Genomic DNA, 21,491 nt, shown 5'->3' with positions numbered 1-21,491 from the left:
CTCAGAGTCTATCCAGTCAAGCGTGGCCGATTTCAAATTCATCATTACTGATGGATTTTTTCATAATTCTTGTTAATATTGCATAACATAATATCTTTTCACGAAGTATGAGAAAAAAAGGAGAAAATATTTCTTTTAACTAATTGAACTAAGCTTTTGTGAATTTCTAAAAATCGATTATTTTGTACCTATGCCTATATAATATATATTTAATTGAGATTTTTAAATTGACCGATCCTACTTGTCCGTAATAAGACTTTTTCGTAGGAATTATATATTTGATAATAATCTCTCTGAGGTCTAAAATTGTTTACCATAAACGGCGTTTTTCCAACTCGCATAATAATCCGTCAGTTTTTTTGCGCCGAACAGTGTTCTTTCATTCGGAAAATACATACTATATAAGACTGACCACTGATTACCATCCCAGGGAAACCTGAAATATATAACTATTACTGTATTATATGCATTTATACATATATGTAGTAAACTACTCAATACAATGAAAATTTTATTTACGAATAAAGGCGAAAACGTTTTTGTTGCTATAAGAATCCAAGAGATTGTACTTGAGGTTTAATTTTGAATATGTTCATACAAACAAATTTCACTGGAAAAAATAAAGAATTTAAGGCTGCTTTCTCAATATCTGGTTACCAGCCTTTTTGTCCAGTTAATAGAGTGTACTTAATAAACATCAACAAATTGTGGGACCGGCCAATGTGAATGGTTAATGGAGATGTCCGCTTAATAGAGCGTCCACTTAATAGAGCTTTCACTGTAGTTTTTATTTCTGAATTATTTTTACTATCCTATCTTCTAAGTTAGTTCGAACTGGACGCAGGGTGCTAAATTTTACTAAAATCGGTTCAGTAGTTTAGGAGTCCATCGCGGACAAACAACGCGACACGTAATGTTTATATACAAGAGGACAATACTTCACTGCTTTCACATATCTTGAGTTAACTCTGGCTATGATAATAATAAAATATATCTTAGACTGAAAGCAGAGTAACCAAAGTTTTACAACATGCAAATCGTTACCTGGCGATCAGGATTCCATCTTTGAATGGATAAGCATGATATTCCGATGGAATATACAAGTAATCTTCGTCTTAACTGTTCACTAAAAACTGCTGATATAATGAGAAGAACGTCCAAAAAGGCATTAGAATTTATTCTTAACTTAAGCTGAACTAAGGGCAAGCTATCTAAAAGTTCTGGGCAGCTGAGCTCAAACTACTGAAACTTTAGACGCGATAAAGGATTATTTATGAATCTATGGTAGACAGGTGAGCATGAAAGGTTGTTATGCTGAAAGACAAAAAGGGAAGAAATTCAGCAAACAAGGATCATTAGCTCTACCAGCGATAAAATATTTTGCACAGCTTCCGTCTCAAAAAAGCTGGCTTGCTTGGATAGAAAGGAACGTAACCATATTCACTTCCTGTCACTAGTTTTCAAGTGACTATTGGTGCCTTAAGTTCGCCGTCAGTTTGCTTATTAATCCTTTTTTCCTCCAAAACTAAATTAAACTTGAAAATCATGAACACCTTATAAGATCATAACGGGTTTTTCAATAGGGATGCTACAAAAGTAGACCGCTAGAGACAGCAAACGACGCTTTTTTCCCGCTCTTTTGACATTTCTCTTCAGTACGATCCAACAACGAGTCGAAATTATTGAAATTTAATACCGGAATTCGGAGTTAGTTGCCTCCACTTTAAGAGCGCTACGTCCAATTTATGGTCGTCCCAATCGTTCAATCAATTGGAAAAATTTTAATCCACAGGCACAGTAAAAACTGTTCCCGTGCCAGTGAGACAAATAAGTGCCGTCATTGTAGCGAATTTTGCGAAAAGATCTTACATCCTTAGAAGATCAAATTGACGCAAGAACTGAAGCCGCTTGAGAAGCAGAATCGTCGTATATTCGTGAATTGGGCCGAGGAAACACTTGAAAATTACTCGGATTTTCATTGAAAAATCATCTTCAGCGAAGGGGCTCATTTCTGGCCGAACAGTTTCGTCAATAAGCAAAATATGCGTTATTGGTCAGGCAGCAACCCACACGTACTACTACGGTTTATAGGCCGGCAGCGTCATTGGGCTGTACTTCTTCTGTGATGATGAAGACCGGCACGTTACTGTGAATGGGAGTCGCCACCCCTCAATAATATCCGAATATTTTTGGACCGAATTCGATGATATGGATTTGGACAATATGTGGTTCCAACAGGACGGCGCCACAAGCCACATAGCAAACGTCACAATCGATGTATTGAGAACCAAGTTTGGTGTACGTGTTATCTCACGAAATGGTCCAGTCAATCGACCGCCTCGGTCGTGCGAGTTGACGCCGTTATTCCCTGTGGATTTACGTCAAGTTCATGGTCTATGCGAACAATCCAGCGATGATTGATGAACTTCGTACGAATATTGAACGGGAAATTTCAGCAGTATTGGCCGATTTATGTTTGAACACCGCCGAAAATTGGGTTCAGCGTCCCGACTTCTACAGCGTGCCCGTGGTAACCATGCGAAAGAAATCGAGTGCTATACATAATTTTCGTTATCCGTCGTCCGTTATTTCTCAGTAATGTACGAAGTGGGTTCAAGAATATTGGAAAATTTTATATATATTTTTTTTATTTATTCATTTGTCAAACTGTCTTCGAGTTAGTGAAGAGATTTAATGGCAATACCATACAATTTCAGGTGTACAAAATATTTTGAGTGTTTAGAAATAGGAAAAATTGGACTCCATCGAGGCTAATGGATTTGTTATTGAAAACAAGTCTGTGTTAGAGTTTTCTGATATTACAGTTGCTGTTATTTTTCCAGTAAACGCTGATCACAAAATCTAAAATAACAGTCCTAACTTGTCTGGATGCAAATCTTCGTCCATTTTTGTTACATATATCCGACTATCGATGAAGCGACCTAAGCCTTTTATGGTCATATTTCATCAATTTGTTTTACTAAAGCTAACTTTAATTTTATTCAGACTAATTGCATACTTTATTATTGCTATTTAATGTTTGATTTTTACTTACATATATTTTTTTTATCTCCCTTTAGGCACCACCGATCTGAAAGGCCATCCCATTGTCACTGTCGATGCGGAATGCGTACTGGCAGCCGGTCTGAATTGCTACGAAATAGCAACGGTGCTACTCTTCTACAGTACGATACCTGAGAGGTGAGTAAAAAATTCGCGCACACCTACAATACGCGCCAAAAAATGTGTCGAAATGCTAAATGCTTGTCATTACCAAGAAATATTTGAAAGAGAAGTGACACGACAACTCGCAGGCGTTAAAAAAATCGATGTCAGGAAAATCGATTGCAATTAATGTGAAGCAAAATGTCAGTAAATGGGAAGTAAATTTCGCGCAAAACCGTAGGCATTACAACACCAAAAAAATAAAAAAAAAAATATGGAGGAAAATTGAGGAAAAACTTTTGCAAAGGTGCAACAAAGCTGTTGGAGTGATGTGTTGGCTGACAAAAGCTGCGCATGCGCACGCAAAATGCATGTTCACAGCTGCGTGGCGCCAATAATTTTGTCGAACAACAACAAGAAAACCTAAAACGAGTAGCAACAATACTTGAAACTGAAGTGGGAAAAAAATTAAAGAAATTATTGGCAAAACTCTTAGCACTACATAAAGTGCAAAATTATTGGCTACCGCCGTTTGCAATTACGATTTCGACGAAATGCGCGACAAGGAAGTCAAGCGAACGCATTTGAGCAACCAAACAAGCAGTGTTGCATGCCACAAACTATAGCTTTTTATAACGCCAGGTCGGGTCTAAGTAGGCAAACATATAACTGTATGTATATAGGTATGTACATGTGTATGTGCGCGCACTTATTGCGAAATTTGTGTGCCGTTGGGAAAAATTCAAATCAAATGAAATCAACACGCGTTCAAGCGCAGATCGCTGATTGGATACGCACGCCACATTGCACGCTGCCGCCACAAAGTTCCACAACAACTTAGTAGACACACTCAAGCACACACACACGCGCGCAAAAGTGAGGCTAGTTAGGTTGCTGCAGCTTTCTTTCCGCTTATCAGCACCGCCGCATCGCGCTGTTGCGCTCCCTTGGCCTCCGCCGCCGCGCGCATTCGCCGGCGCATTTGCGCCCAGCCACCCGGCCATGCGACCGCATTCGGCAATTCGGATCGTTTGCGCACTTTGGCTGTTTGTAATTTCACACTCACGTCTGTGTATTTAGTGTTGCCGCGAAATTTACAATACCGTGCAATATTTTCCGATTTCAATTGCTTTGTTTGTTCGCCTGCCGTACGTAAGCTGCAAAGCTTGTGGCATGCAGCATGTGGCAAGTATGCATGTTGTTTATTTTATGTGTGTGGCAAAGTTAATTTTATGACTGCATTTTTTGACGTCAACAACAACGTCTCTCTATTGACAACGATCGCTGTGCTGCTGAGTCGCTGTCGCCGCCGCGACGCTGATGGTCACACGCTTTGGCAACGTTCACGCACAGTTGTTTAAATATTGACGCACATGCGCAGGCCCAAATGTGCATTTCCAATAGACGCAGATTGGCATGCCAACAGATACATATATGTTTGTAAGTGCCTTCAGTGTTAGTGGGAGGGGCTGCGGTACTTCGTGCGACGGTTACTGTAGCTTTCGGCTGCCACCTATTTGTTAGGTCTTCTTAATGTCAAGCGTTTATTTACTCAGAGCTACTGCCGGACATAGACTCGATGTAGCGAAATTCGTGACACACCCAAGGAATTAGTACAGTGGGCGGTGTTTGAGTGAAAACTTAAATAATTGGAAAACAAATTTTAAACATTTCCTCTAAAACTCTTCTACGATCTAGTTGTTCATCAGTGTTACAATTATTGAAACTCAGATATATCATGCTGCTTCTCAAGTAATTTTAAGATCTAATAATTGTTATTAACTCGTATTTTTTTAGTCTTATTATCAGATAGAGCTGATGCAATATTCCTTAATTATTTCTATACCCAATAAATCTTCGCTATATTCCATAAAAGTAATAAATTGCATGCGGTTAACATAAAATTTCACTATACAACATTACATAAGAAAACATAATATAACAAAACATAACATAATATAACATAACATAACATAACATAACATAACATAACATAACATAACAGAACATAACATAGCTTAACTTAACATAAGATAACATAGCACAACAAGAGAATTTTCTGAACCGAATAAAAAACTACATATCGAGGTAATATTCTGAGACCCCCACAAATCTTTTAATATGACCTCTTTAGGTTAAAAGCCACAAGCAATTACCACAGCGTATCTCACTTGGACAGCCTAAAACGTCGGTTCATTATTATACCTTTAACTCTCATACAATAGTCATAAAGACCCCAATAATTCGACGAAGCTATGTGAGCCCACCACAAATTTCTTGAGACCGCTAATACCAGTTTCGGCTATATAACTAGTTCGCTGAAAGTATGACTGCAAAGATGTTTCAGCCCCAGTCTTACAAACGATGGACATAGGAGATGGAGGTACATGGATGTTTCTACCTCACCTTCCTCCAAACAACTTCGACAATTTGTGTCCGATAAGATATTTAATCTTACAGCATAAATGCCTAGTTGCTGAGAGAAATTAGATCAATGGATCTCTTGAAATCTACTCTAGGCCAGAAGGATCTCGTATTCACACTAACGCTTGCTAAATTCGAAAGAGTTCCATAAATTCAGTACTAGAATTCAAGAGAAAAACCGAGGTCCAGCTCGTTCCCACTCCGATGTAAGTGGGACGAGGTTGCCTATTATTGCGAGCTCATTAGCTTTGCAGTTTCCAGCGACTCTATGACCAGGTACTTAAGAGTTTTTAAAATTCTAATTCAAAGAAAGTGCTGAAATTGTTCCATTTCATTAAATACTAGACAACATCGACATTAGGAACAATATAAAATCATTAGGCATGAGTCCTTTCAGTCTTTTCAATTTTGCAGTTTCCATCGATTTTACTATGAGCAGAGATCATAATGAATAATACAAATTACAAATCAAAGCTTCGACACTCTTTATGACAGCTACATCTACTTAAAACCGTTGAGTATAATAGTCGAAAAGGCCACCCCTAGTGTTGATAATGTGTTAACAATAACGAAATGGCATCACTCACCAACCACTTGACAGAGCTCGTAACCATTCATCGATAAGCTCAACTAAATCACTTCAGTCCACACAGTACTTGATATTTAAGCAGAAGCAGCCAACAGTTGGTTTAGCTAATTCTCAACATTGAGGAATAGTGTCGAAACCGCCCAAGAATTTTACCACAATACACCACTGTGCCACAAATGACACGACTTGATGTGCCCATTTCCCACTTTGCATACACAAATATTTGTTAGTCCGCTCCTTACCTCTCAATCCTACTCATAAATAAGTACTCGTGCACCCGCAAACTGCAAGCTGTCACTTTAAGTTGCAAATGTTGACAAGAAGTTGCCAATTATTATTTGCATTTGGTGGCAACAACATGAGGCCGCAGTTATGGCAGATGCTAATAGATGCATTTGTTGTCAAAACGAGATGATTAAGTGGAGGCAACTTTGCGAGTGTCAAGACAAATATAACGGTACACAACGGACTAACGCTAACCAATTGCAATTGACCTCGATGTTGCACATTAGAATTTCACGCAGCGCGCGCAGAATCCACACATACACACACATGCATATGCACACCTAAAAGCAAATATTCTTGGAAATCATTGAATAAATTCCAACAAAGCGCTTTTCGCTGACCCGCACAAGCGGCGGTCAATAAATCACAAGCTCACAAAAAATGCTCAGAAATATTTTCACTTCAAAAGCGCAAAAAAATAAACCGAATTAGAAACCTTTCGGGTAATAAAAATTCAATTTGTCGTGAGAAAATCTTGAAAATGTAGAACTACCCCGGGGACACACATGAAGCGTCAGTCGGCAGTGTGTCAGCCGGACAAGCAATTGGCAGCCGATCAGCAGCACCTACAAATATCGCAGGCCCCCGTCCGCCTGCCAGTCTACCCGCCAAGCTGTTAGCCTGCCACACTGGCACAGTTTCGAGCGAAATGTGTGGCGGATGCAGGTCAGCGCGCTTTTTCCTAGAAAGACAGCTACAAGCACAGCTTCCTTCTTCTACTTCTCTTCTGCCGCACTTAAGATTCTCGACAATCAATTCTTTTGCATAGAAAGAGTGACTTAAGAACCGCGAAAAGGGAGCACAGTAAAAAGGAGCAGCATCTGCGTTCGTCATCATTCATGGCCCGTACTGCCCTATGCCACGGATATGTGCGCTCGCAGCATACCTGCATAAAAACATAAAATTAACGTGTCACGAAACTGTCAAAAAAACGCATTCTTATTCAGTCTGAAGTCGGGCAGCAGTCAGCCAAGCGGGCACACACCAGCGGCGACGGCAGCAGCAGCGCTGCAACGGACAACGTGTCCGCCTTGGCCTGTCCGTTCTGTCCGCTCTGTCCGTGCTGGTGCTGCCTGCCTGACTGACTGTCCAACTGCATTTAAATTAAGTTTGAAAGAACAAAGTTAAAAGCCGCCAACACTAAGCTACAGCCACAACACTCAACGCTCCGCCCCGCACCGCGTACAAAATGCAGAATGGTTGGTAAGCGCGCAAGCCCAACGGCTGGCGAATATGACTGAGTGACGTGCCAGGCCTGACTTAGAATGCGCCATGCCATTTATGCTCTGCTTCCACTGATGCCAATACAAACAGTTGGGTATATGGTATATATGTACAACTGCCAACTAATACATATAGACAGCGAGTGAACTGTGCATAAAGTCCCTATAATTTTGATAACTGATTGTTGATCCTGTCGTTCAAGTTAAAATGGCCCTAAGTGAAACTCGAACGAAAGCAGTAACAGCAATAATTCTAGTGCTGAATATTATTTAGAATGAAGGTAAAGGAAGTATTCATGTCATGACCGCCCTCCTTCGACGTCACTGAGTTAAAATTTATCTACTCTGGGAAAAAGTAGAATTTTTAGTCAATATCAAATAATGCCTTCTGTAATACATATATGGAATTGGAATATTATGAGGTCTTTAAAATCCTTAAGCTCGTCATTGACTAAATGAGATTAAAGACAGAAGCTTAACTAATACATTTTCGGTTCACATCTGTCTATATCGGAAAACCAAAGTCAAGCGGTATGCAAATTTTCTGATCTATATTTCAAAAACTGTGGGGTTAGTTCGCGAAGTTGGTTTAAAGAAACTGACTGAAATGAAAATTTCCGAAAGCAACCAAAACTTTTGGTTCTCTCTCTCAGGGACCGCACCTTGGGGCAGTCTTGGATAGCAAACCGCGGTGAAAACACTATTTTATCAGTAATGTGCTTGCGTACAAAAAGTCCAGCAATGGCTTATATGAGTTTAGGAAGATTTACAGCACAACCTGAGACTTTTCTCCTATCTCATACACTAAGACTACACATCGATTGTAAGACCGGAAATCAACCCACCGGAAGCCAATGGTTCAGAAGATTGTTGGGCTATGCATAACGGGAGCTCTAAGAGCCGGCAGCTACTGAACTAGTGCTAAACCTGTCGCCTACATATACATATATTTCTCTGAAAGCTGCGGGAAAAAATCGGCGGCCCGACTGCAGGAGAATTTACATATACATAGGTATATATAAACTACGAACATAGATCAGTGGGAAATGTCGGGTTGGCAAACATCGACTAGATGTTTCCACTTTTGGACGGCTTGAAAATGAAGGATGGAGTTTTTGTGGGAATAAACTGTCCAGAGTTAGTAAACTACCAGACCACAGCATTACATTTCAAGCAGAGGTCTTTGATATTAGAAAAGCTGCGGAGCTATTCAAAAACTCCAGATACTGTCAAGCATATTGGCCAAAATTTTCTTGCAAAGCATACAAAAAGGTGACCACTCCTTATGGACTTCGTTTCGGAACTCCATCTGGTATCGCAAAGCACTAAAATTAATCTGCGCGTGGCTCTTTAGAAACCAAACTAACCAAACCTAATTTAACCTTAGATCGTTTTATAACGAAAAAATGTATATTTGAGTTACCGCATTCTTCACGCAACCCACAAAACATTTTAACTATCCCGCCATGGGCTGATTATGTGGCCACAAAAGTGGCGAGTTGATTGGCATTTGCTGCATAACGATATCATTATCCCCGACGTCATCTTTCAACATCATCGCCAACATAATCCCCATATCATTGTCAACATCAACTTAGCCATCAGCCACGGTTGTCATGTAATTCTTCAAGCGGCACAAGAATTCCCAAGCTGCTAACACCACAGCCAAGTCCTTTATCAAGCGATGGCAGGCAAGTTGCCGAAACCCAACGGGTCGCGTAGACAACACGGCTGAATGATTTCTTGGTAGGAATTATGGCATATAGAATTTTAAAGTAAATTTGCATGCCACTTCCACAGAATATGTAGGTGCCTATAAATAGGTGTGTATGTATGTATCCAAGTCGATGTATTGCTCTCGAAAGCTGTGGTTTCGGCGTGACTATCGCGATTGTGCTAAATGCTTCAATAGCATAGTCTTTATGGTTATGGATGTATGTATGTACGCTTACGTGTGTTAAGATATTAGTTTCTAGAATATCAGCTTAAGGCTACGATACATCGTACTTTGATGCTCTTTAACTATTTTTAAACCTTTCAGCGGTGCATGAAGGGAAATTAAATTATCGCAGCTCACATCTTGACCTCATTTGCAAAGACGTCAATATTGGCTGGTGGTTATTATACCCAAGCATTGTATAGGGTAGTAGGGTGTTTTTAAAGTGCGCTTTTAGCGTTAGTATTTGAAAGCGTAGTAAAAAATATGTACAGATTGTGGAAATAAGACTACCATAAATACTGGGTCTGGGATTAGTCTGGAAGTTGGCCCATTACTCTCCTAATTTTTGTTTGGGAATGATGTGGAAGTGTATGCAATGTGCAATGGAATGGACGTCTTAATAGAAGATAAGCATGATCAATCTCTGAATTTAGCACCATACCTCTTGCCTGTACGTCCAAGCCATTGTCTCTTGGATGTCCAATCATTTAATAATTTGTCTATCAGTTGTCTAGTAATAGTCAGTAGGCGACCTTAACCACATAACCATTAGTTATGAGTTACTGGAAAATTCAAATAATTGCGTAGACCTTTAAGTTTGATAGATCACACAAAATCATAATTTTACCTTCATTTACATGGAGAAAAAACTCTGTGGAATACCTAAAAGGCGAGAGATCAGAATTGGAAAAAATGTGTGCCTGTGATTGCGTCTTGAGAAAAAGTTTTGTGTAAGAAATCAAAATAAAAACCCGTTTCACTCGAATTCAGCCTCATCTATATATGTATATATTTAGATTGTATTATTCTTTCAGACGGTCGAAGATGATTTTATTGCTGAGCAAAGATGTTGACATTGATTAAGTGCTTAGTTGTAGCGCTTTAACTTGTTCAATGAGCCGAACGAATGTGTTAAAGTGAAACCCTCTCAAGAGCCCTTCAATGCGCCGTAAAATAAAAATTAAGATGATAATAAAGCGCTTGAATTCTTATGGTCTATAAAAATATCTAAACATGAGTGCGCTGCTCAATTCACTAAATTCACAAAAGTAAAAAGCGGCACAAGTCGAAATCACTAGAAAATCACTATTGCTATACCAACAAAAAAATATAAAAACCCATAAAATTATATTCATTAAAAAGAACAAATTTGATAGCCTATGGCTTTTTACTCAGCAGCATTTAGTTGACCAGTCGCCAGCGCACAGCTCCACCCAAAGCTAATACCTTTTAATTGCCAATCAGTACACTTTAGTTGGCGGCGCGCAGCTGTGAAATGTTACAGAGATGACGCCAACACCTTGGGCGCAATAAAAATTTCACAAGCCAGCACTTGACTTGCGCACCAAGCATTAGACGTTAGAGAATGCCGTGAGAGCACAAGCCCTCGCTTCATAGCAGATCGATAAAATATTCTACCATACTTTTGATCACGTGACTGGTTGCCTGCATTTTTATACTCGCATAAAAACTGTAAACTGCTTGTTAAGAAGCTGTTACACAACTTAGTAAGGGCGATTTCAAGACACTTTGCTACACAAGCCAAGAAATCCTAGCGACTTCCTCATAACTGAGAGTCCTTTATGGTGTGTAACATATGGAAAGATAGCTCGCACCATTAATTGCTGCAACAACTTTCAATTAAAAGTTTTAGTATCGTCTAGCTAGTACTTGGTATTACCACACTCTAAAGTTCCTTCTCCATGCTTCCCCTTCTTTCTCTAACAGTGCGAGACAGGTGAAAAGTGAAATTTTATTGGTCTTATATATGTATATACTTTTAAGTCCAGCTCAGCCACTTTGTCTTTGTAGTTTCTTTCATACTGATGGCACTCCACGCTGCGCTATAAAATTCGTAATGATTACAGTGTCTTCATAAAGCTTTTACGAATCAATAAAATTTCTTCGGCGTGACTTTTACAAATTCTATTTTGTTCTTGCTTTTACTTTTCGGTTGTGCTCTTGGTTTGCCTTCGATCTCTGTAACACGATTGTAAATATTTTAGCTGAATAAAGAGCAAATGTCGTTAAATGTCGGAAAAGGTGATTTTTTTGAATTTGAAACTAAGTTTAAGTAAGCATAACTCTTGGTTTCTGTACCACGATTTCCGCGTTTTCGAATCTCGTAGCTCAATAAGCGCTGAATATAATTAAATGGGTGAAAAATAAATTTTTAATTTTGTTGAATTTAAAATTAAGTATAATCAAATACAATTATTGGCTTCTGTGAAACGATTTCCGCATTTTCAAGCTCGAGCAAATCTCTTAGCTGAATATGCGCTGAATGTGCTTAAACGTCAGAAAAAGTGATTTTTTGGATTTATAATAACATTAGATTTAATGAAGCACAATTCTCTTCTTCACAAAACTCTTCGAAGCTGAGTAAGCGCTGAATATTATTAAACGTTAAAAAAAAAGATTTTTTTCATTTTGTTGAATCTAAAATTAAGTTATAATTCAACGCAATTTTTAATTCTCTTAGCTGAATAAGTGCTGAATGTAGTTAAATGTCAGAAAAAGGCATTTTTGATTTTGTTGAATTTTTTGTTGAAATTTTTTATGCGCGATAAAAATTATTAGTTTCGGAAAATATGTTTGTTATTTTAAAAATGACCCTTAAATGAGAGTGTTATTTATAAATATAAATCACTAAAGTATGTTTACTTATTACCCAGTTGATCGATTATAACACACTTCCGAAATTTCATTTGTTAGCTACGAGACACACAACCGTTAAATTTCGACTTCAAACTCTGAACTTTCGCGGAAGAGCTTTTACTTTTTTTGCATTCAGCATTTTATTCAGCTATTATTATCACAAGTTGAATACAAAATTCAAGGTATGATTAAGATAATAAAGATAGTCTTCATTCTATTTTACTGATGACCGCTACTTTATCTTCAAATTTCTACATTGTACACCGCTATGAAAAATAAAATTGAAATTGTCTCAGCATTTATGATGCGCAGAACCACTCTGTCGTCCATAACAGCAGAACTGGTACATCAGGGCCTTAGAGAGGTATGTAGGTTATTCTTTAGTTTAAAATCGCGAATCTGTTCTTTGTCGGATATTTGAACATCGACACTTCTATCTTCGTTGAAGCTTGGCTTAAGTTGAGAGAATTGAGAGTCTTTATAACTTTGGGCAAGATGTCAGTCTATTTCAGCTCTTATCTTATCTGAGTTATCTTTTATAAAAATTCAAAATCCCTTCCGTTTTACCAAAAAATACGAAGAACCAGAAACTGTCTCTTAATGAATATTCTCAACGTTTTCATTAACACACAAGGCACAGGAATATACTTTAAGAATGGCTAAATGCATGATCTGTCTACTACTTTTTATGTCGTTGTTGTTGTCTCTGCGACAAATCCACTATCCCCTAAATCATTGAGTCTTAGCGATTCATGTTAATGGGTGCGCTTGTCTGAGATCTTTATTTCGAAATTCCAACAACTTTACAAAAACCGTTTAAACAAGTATTTTTGCGCATTATTTTTCGTGCACACGAATTACACACACACATACTCGTACTTACGAGTGCACATAACACAGATTCCCCGACAAATCTGTTTAGGCAAGTATATGCAACGAGTAGCTCGCAGGCAAATTATGACAAATACACGCGACATTAACCCAAATTACTGCAACAGCATGCTGCTGCTGCTCGCACACACACATACACAAACAAACATTTGTAGCGCTTATTAAATGTTCGACCCCAAGCTGCGCGAACAGCGATCTTCGCAACAAGCGACAATAATTCAAACAGCTCTCATCCAAATAGCAAAAATTAATAATACCAAACTTGTAAGGTGAGGCTGAAATCGAACGCAGACAACTTTAATGTTCTCTAGTGATTTGATTTCAGGTATATGCTAATTTAGATACAATCTTGGTATGATTTCGATAATTATTAAGTCGGATAGAACAACTTAATCTAATCAAGAAATATGAAAATGAGATGCGATACTATATTTGTATAGACTTAGCTTAGCCATACTATATGTAGTCTTCTTCGAGATTCATACTTTTCAGTGAAGAATAAGCGGGAATTCTCTGCCCTCTTGCACTCAAGTTGGTAAAACCTCAATAAATATAATAATCAGAGTCAGAGTTTATCTATTAAAAGGAATAAATGAAAGGTTATAAAATAAGGAGAACATCGTCTTAATCTAAACGGAAGGGTTTAAGTTCTCTGGCCTACTAGATACATACATATATGGTATTTATCTCTCTCTTTTTGTCCATCAGCTCTGTAATAATATTACACTAGGCAATGTGATCTATTAACAAAAAACGAAAGAATTATAGAGAAGACAAGATGAGAACTTTACCTAGAATTACATACCTTGACCTCACTAGAGAAAACGTTGTGGAGAATAATCGAAAATATACTAACGAGTACAAATTAGCCATATCGAATCAAGAAGAGACAATAACTTCCGTGCAGGTATATGGGAAGAGAATCATGACAGATCTTTCCCACTTGTAGTTCAACCAGTGAAATCTCTGAAATATGTAAAAACATGGAGCAAACTAAAAAGTTTCAGCTGAACTGTATACAGACTCACAGAGATACCCACACGTCTTTGGAAGACAGCAAAATACTTTTGACAGCCAATAAATGGTAGACCCTTGCAGACTTAAGTAGTTTCATCGATAAAATACTTGACTTAGACTAAGTGTTAGAACTTTGCGCCGAAAAACGTGGTAAAGTCACATAATAGTGACCCAAAATAGTTTATTCCTTGGGTCTGAGGAGCTTTATTTAAGACATTTAATACTGGGTCACGCGGGGATTGCAAACGTTATTCCCTAAAAGAAATCTCTTGATAGGTTATGTCAAAGCCAGCTTCAAGCAATGAAGAGAAGAAATAAAAATAAAAATTTTAGAGTACCCCAGACGCAGACCCCAAATTATGGGCAAAACAACTAAATAATGCTACTATCTGCAGTCAATGCCAACTTAGTGTGCATTAGTTGGTTTCCCAAGATTTCTAAACGCATTTGAATGTTCTCAGCAGAGTTCGTAAAAAGCAAAAACACAAATACACTCTACAACAACTTACAAAAACTAAAATTCCAACACAGCTCAAAATGCGAAGTCACTCAGCCAGCGACAGCAAATTACACGAGATTCTACTACGAAAAACAACAACAACAATAGCAAAGCCCATCACATGATGAGAAACAACAAAAACTGCGTAGGTTGATCTGAAGAAGCGCTGCGCCTCTAGTCATGCCGCATGCGCTGTCAAATAGTATGTGTGTGCGTGTGTTTGGCTGTCGAGTCGCGAATGTCGTTGACTATGTTGTTGCCAACATTGACAGACAAAGTAGTCACTGATAATGCTGACCACATGCGGCGTCATTTCAATTAAATAGCGAGCGTGTTGTAAGCTGCGACAAGCGGCTTACCTCGCACCTTCGGCGTTCGGCTTGGCATTGCCTCGGGTGATTCTACATCTAGAATTTATTTTCATGCATTTATTTATCGTTGCTGTTTGTGCCACAAATGAGCGATAATAAATAAATGATTGTGTTCGATTACTATAACAGCGAGAATACCCAGGCGATTGCCGATGTGTGTGGAGTTGGGCAAATGGTGAATGCAACTCTCGTTGACAAGAAAAAAATTCAATAATAATGATATTTTCTGTGTCAGGGTTCAGATTGTAAATTATGCGAGCCGGCTACAAATGCGTAAATATTTATAGTTTTTGCTAAAATAAATGTGCCCTGTAGGAATGGTAACACCGTTAGGTGTTAGAATTAAACTTTTATTCAGAAAAACATCGGCTAGGGCCGGCATTTGTCAGAAGAGTTAACTTTATGGAGCGTACCCAGCTTCATAACTGATTAACTAAATCCAGCGTAATGTACGACTATCATAAAAAAATCATTTGTAGACAGAACGGACCTGCTATTGCATAGACATACTTACATATTAGAGCTACTCATAACAAGCTGACTCCTGGCAATCATCACAAAATCTGTGAAACTATTTTCATCAAAACTTTTAACTCCAGTTAATTTAGCAGATTCCATTAGATCAAATGGTGCTTCTGATAAAATCATGCTTGACAAGTAAGGAAGGGCTAAGTTCGGGTGTCACCGAACATTTTATACTATCGCATGATAAAGTGATAATCGAGATTTCATTATCCTTCATTTACATATTTTTCAAATACCGTTTTGTGTAAAGTTTTATTCCGCTATCATCATTGGTTCCTAATGTACATATATATTATACAGAAAAGGCATCAAATGGAATTCAAAATAGCGTTATATTGGAAGAAGGCGTGGTTGAGAACCGATTTCACCCATATTTCGTACATGTCATCAGGGTGTTAAGAAAATATTGTATACCGAATTTCATTGAAATCGGTCTAGTAGTTCCTGAGATATGGTTTTTGGTCCATAAGTGGGCGACGCCACGCCCATTTTCAATTTTTAAAAAAGCCTGGGTGCAGCTTCCTTCTGCCATTTTTTCGTAAAATTTAGTGTTTCTGACGTTTTTTGTTAGTCGGTTAACGCACTTTTAGTGATTTTCGACATAACCTTTGTATGGGAGATGGGCGTGGTTATTATCCGATTTCTTCCATTTTTGAGCTGTATATGGAAATACCTGAAGGAAACGACTCCATAGAGTTTGGTTGACATAGTATAGTATATGTACAAAAAACTCAGTAAGGGGCGGGGCCATGCTCACTTTTCCAAAAAAACTACGTCCAAATATGCCCCTCCCTAATGCGATCCTTTGTGCCAAATTTCACTTTAATATCTTTATTTATGGCTTAGTTATGACACTTTATAGGTTTTCGGTTTTCGCCATTTTGTGGGCGTGGTAGTGGGCCGATTTTGCCCATCTTCGAACTTAACCTTCTTATGGAGCCAAGAAATACGTGTACCAAGTTTCATCATGATATCTCAATTTTTACTCAAGTTACAGCTTGCACGGACGGACGGACGGACAGACAGACATCCGGATTTCAACTCTACTCGTCACCCTGATCACTTTGATATATATAACCTTATATCAGACTCTTTTAGTTTTAGGACTTACAAACAACCGTTATGTGAACAAAACTTTAATACTCTCCTTAGCAACTTTGTTGCGAGAGTATAAAAATGTGGTATTCTCTACTTATCTCTATACCTATACCTAAAATATACCATCCATATCCTCTTTCCGGTAGTCTTTTTAGTCAAAAGAAGCCTTTAGAAATGACGTTTTTCGTATCACAAACTGAAATATATTTTCTTCCAAAAGGTATACAACATCTTACTATAAAGATCGGTTCACCAAACAGTCTTAATAATTTTGACATTTTGACTTTGGTATTTCTTAATCTGTTCATCGTCTCTGAAGACTAGTAGATCCATATCATAATTGTTATGAGGACCCCAGATTTATTGCAGATGATAGGCTTGGCTAAAAATAGTGGTTCTCGATATAAAACATATCAAAGATTCTTTTTTATAGCAAAGTTCCAATATGTTTGCTTAAGAACTTTTAATCTTTTTGATAATCTTTTTTTTGGAAAAGGACCAAAATACCTCAAATGCTAAAACGACCTCGACTTAGGTTAAAGGTAAGAGAGGTTTGATAACTTAGCTGAGAACTCTACCGATGACGAGACCTGGCTTTCATACTCACCACTATTCTCCTCTAACCTAAAGTAATATAGTACTTACAACTCATCAATCCAAATTGTTTCCGACAGGGTTATCCCTTGCCATTGCATTCATAAATGCATTTGAATGACTATTTACGAGTTTATACACAGATCGGCTAATGATCGATCATTTATCTAGTTCGCAGAGCTGCTCTCAAGAAACGAACGCACGCAAACACACACACACACACACACAATCACGCATGTATTATCGATTTGCTGCAGCTGTAAAAATCTCGGGTACAAAACGTATACATATCTCTAACGACTTTTAATGGTTATCTGCATCGCCTTCATGCAATTCATTCGCTTTTTTTTGATAATCAGTCACGCATTTTGCTAAACTGTTTTTTGTTTTCATTTTCAATTTCAATTTGCAGAGTTTCAACTGCGAATGCTAATGACCGTGCCACAACGCAGCAGCAGCAACCTTCAATGCAACAACAGCAAACACAACACAGCCACCAAGAGTCGCCGGCAGAACCGGCGTTCGTCAACCGTCCGTCGACACCGAAAATGGCCAGCGCAGCGACGGCAGCGACGTCGGCATCTGGCAACTCCGCAAGTGTGTCAGTCACCTCAAATGTCACAACAGCCACCGTCACCGCCGCTAAATCACCCGCCCATGTGACTGCTGACAGCAACAACGCCACCAACAGCAACGACAGCAGCTACAGCGGCAGCAGTGGCAGCCACGGTGCTGCAACACCAACGTTCACCATTCTAATTGCCATCGAAAAGTCGGGCCAAATGTGCGTAATCGACTTAATTTGCCAAAGTCTGCGTCTACTGACAAGGCAAATTGCGTATTGCGAAATTCTTGCCGTTTGCCTCGAACACAAGTTATTGCTGGAACAACAGCAGCAACAACAACAGCAACAGCACTCAGCATTTGGCAATAACACGGCTGTCAGCAGTTGCGCTAATGGCGAGAATAACGAAAGTTGCATTAAGGTGAGTTATACACCCACACACATTAACAAAACTGAAAACAGTTAAACAACAACTACAACAACATAATGACACAAAATTGTACTTTGGCCACGTTTGCACGGGCTTGTAAGCGCCGGACCAAAATGTATGGCCAACTTTTTGGTTTTCCATATTTCTATGGGAATTTATTTTGGAGTCTCGTGTTCTTTATACCAAACGGCAGAGATTTATGACGTTAAGAAAATTTGGACCGGTACTAGCGGACATATTTTTTCGGAATTTTTCTGAAAAACTTTATGAGGGATTGAAAGTACACAGAATCCTTAAAAAAAGCATTCTTGAAAAAAGTGATTAGAAGTCTCAGTCTTCATTGAAGAAAGGTAGAATAACAAATAAGGTAGAGTTAAGTTCTGGTATAACCGAACATTTCATTTTCATGCAATTCGCAAGGATTAAAGCCAGGGAAATACCTTCAGGTATATAAGGCCTGTTCTGTCTAGAGAGAGTGTTCATCCGATTTTATTCATTCTAAGCACAAATATGCACCGTTATAAGAAACACGTTTTTTTTCAGTCACCCGGAAGTTGGAAAACCTTTATAATAGACTTATTCAACCCTATTCTATCACATTCTTCTATATTCAGACATACTACGGTCAGGGAAGGATTATCTGACACATATTCCTTGGAACCGATCTCTTTGTACAGCTAACTGATACTATATGTATGTATGTCACAACTAAAAAATTAAATCCCCGCCTTTGAAAATCATTCTACAGCTTTGACTCATTTTTGTCGCACACTCTCTCCATCCCTCTCTCTTTGAATAAGTAATAAGTTCTGTTGCTGAAACAATACTTTAGGAAAATAAATTGGATTTTAAAGTTAAGACCGATAGTATGGAGCTACAAGGCCAAACATATCGAAGATTAACATTCGAAGCGAATTTAAATTCTGAAGAAGGCACATTTTTTTCAAAAATATAATTCAAGAAAGTCAACCTTATTTCTTTTTTCTTAGTCTGAGTTTTTATACGGGGTTCTTAAAGAGCCAAGACTACCTTTGGTGCTACTGAATACCAGTTACGATTCGACATACTTTTCAGCTCTACTTGGAAATAAATACAGATTCTTGCATAGTTCCTATCGCTTCAGCTCTTAGCTAGAAAAGCTCTGAATAGAATGATAAACTGCAGCCCCTCAACCTTATCAAAACAATACTTTCACTATATTTAACAACAAGTACTAATTTTCTAGCCCTCAGCTACTTAGACTTACCAAAATTGTCACCCACAATTCCATAAAATGCGATAAAGGGTATGAAGTGCAATTGAACATTTTCGACAATTGGCATTAAAATCGAAAATAATTCCCAAAATAAATCAGTTGTGAACTGCTGAACTTTGTGTGTACCTCCTTCGGAGGCCAGGGCAAAGCAGCGACGAACAAAAAGCTCAGCACACGGCGAAACTGTAGTTACTTGTTAAATAAAATGAGGTAAGTGTCTTGATGTCGATTCGCTAACAATTGAATGAGTAGCAATGAGTAGTAAATAACAAGATATTGAAAGCACCACAACAACAATAAAGGAACAATAGTAGATGGAAACAATGTAGACTCCGGCTCGGACCCACAAAGTAGGAAGGAAAAAACTGTAGCTCACAGCAAGAAGAAAAAACACTCGCGAACAAATGATCAACATCTGAGCACGCGGTTAACGCCCCGACATAACACCCAATTAACCCGATTTTTAACAAGAACTACCAAAATAATAGCAACAAAAACATTGGCAAAGAGTAAACACAAATACAAAGCGACACGAGCAAAGCGACAAACCGACAAACCGACAAACAGATGTGCAAATGGAGAAATATGTAGGCAAACGAAGCGACGACGGACCGACCCAATGATTGAATGTAGAAATAACAACAAAAGCAACAACTATCAAAATCGTAACTAACAACACACGTTTCTTTGATTTGCTCTTTCTCCCCCCTCTCTGGAACAGGAGCAGCAGCAGCAACAGCAACAGCAAGCAGCAGCGACACAGCAAAAACAACATTCGTTGAAATTCATTAGCGTCAATGAAGTCACGACAAGTGTTGCACCATCGCAAATACCGTACGGCAAATTGCAAGGTTTGCATCATCACGACGCGCGGAAGTGGCGCGAATTCTTCGTCGCACTGGAACCCTTTCAACGGCAATGCGCGACGGCGGGCCAGCGGCTAGTGGCCGCCATGAGTGACATACGCTCCGCCGACCTACAGGGTTTACCCACACGTCGCCAATTGTACGCGCAACATCGCGCGCTAAGTCGCGCGCTTATGGATTCTGAATTACATAATTTGCGCAAGCGCGGCGCTTTACAGTTAGCGCGTCTGCAGGAGCTGGCCAAAGCGTTTGCGCTCGTTGCAGCGGCGCCGACTGATGCTGGCGAAAATAGCCATAATCGTAATGGCAACATCAGCGTGGCTAACAGTAGCAACAACAACAATACGCGCTATTGCTATGGCAGCAGCAGCAGTGGTGCCGGTGGTGTAGGCAACAGCAATCGCCACAGCAGCAGCAACAAACTATTGTCCACCATTTCATCCATCAGCCATCTCGGTTTTGGTGGCAGTTATAGCTTTGGCATGACACATCAACAACAGCAACAACAGTCGTCACAAAGTCGCCCCGCTGCGTCAAAGTACAGCACAATGACGTCATGCGATGCCATCAGCCGGCCAACAGTAGCGGCCAACGCGACGGTAGCTAATAATGCTGTTGCGGCAGATAACTGTATGGCAACGGGCAACGTGGATGTTGCAATTAGGCTGCATAAAGTGACATTACTATTCAATGAGGTCGATCGCGCGGCCAAGCGGCTGGAGCAGCTCACGGAGCAGCGTCGTGAGCGTTTGCGTGAATTGACGCGTCAGCGAGCGCTGGAGGATGAAATTAACGAGGTAAGTGTGACTGATAAAGTTCGTCTATTTGTTTGCGGGAGAAAGTGTTAGTGAAAAGTTTGTCAACTTTGTTTCTTTTGCGAGAATAACTGACACTTTCTGTGATGTAAGCTAAAAGTTGTATTGAACGATCATAATATAGGGGTTGTGAAAAATTATTATTTTTAATTTGAGTAAAATAATCTTCCATACGTCTGCTTAATACTAAGTCCTCCCAATGTGTTTGAACTGAATAAACTTAACTCAGTTGTGAAAAATATCGTAAATTTTGTATTTCTTACGAAAGTGCATATTTATTCA

At 38.9% G+C, this 21,491-nt stretch overlaps 1 protein-coding gene across 5 annotated transcripts in view; it reads left to right on the top strand.

Annotated features, from left to right (window-relative positions):
* LOC126762212 (uncharacterized) overlaps positions 1–21,491 on the top strand; it is a 186,186-nt gene that overhangs the window by 111,960 nt on the left and 52,735 nt on the right. For all 5 annotated transcript variants that reach the window (XM_050478783.1, XM_050478781.1, XM_050478782.1 and 2 more), the window contains 3 exons: positions 3,081–3,201; positions 17,691–18,264; positions 20,250–21,191. In XM_050478783.1, the coding sequence (XP_050334740.1) occupies positions 3,081–3,201; positions 17,691–18,264; positions 20,250–21,191 (1,637 nt within the window). The remainder of the gene's footprint in view (positions 1–3,080; positions 3,202–17,690; positions 18,265–20,249; positions 21,192–21,491) is intronic.

This window comes from Bactrocera neohumeralis, chromosome 6, assembly GCF_024586455.1.
Source record: "Bactrocera neohumeralis isolate Rockhampton chromosome 6, APGP_CSIRO_Bneo_wtdbg2-racon-allhic-juicebox.fasta_v2, whole genome shotgun sequence".
NCBI classification, from domain to species: Eukaryota; Metazoa; Arthropoda; class Insecta; order Diptera; family Tephritidae; genus Bactrocera; species Bactrocera neohumeralis.
This window is presented reverse-complemented; position numbering and strand designations above follow the sequence as displayed.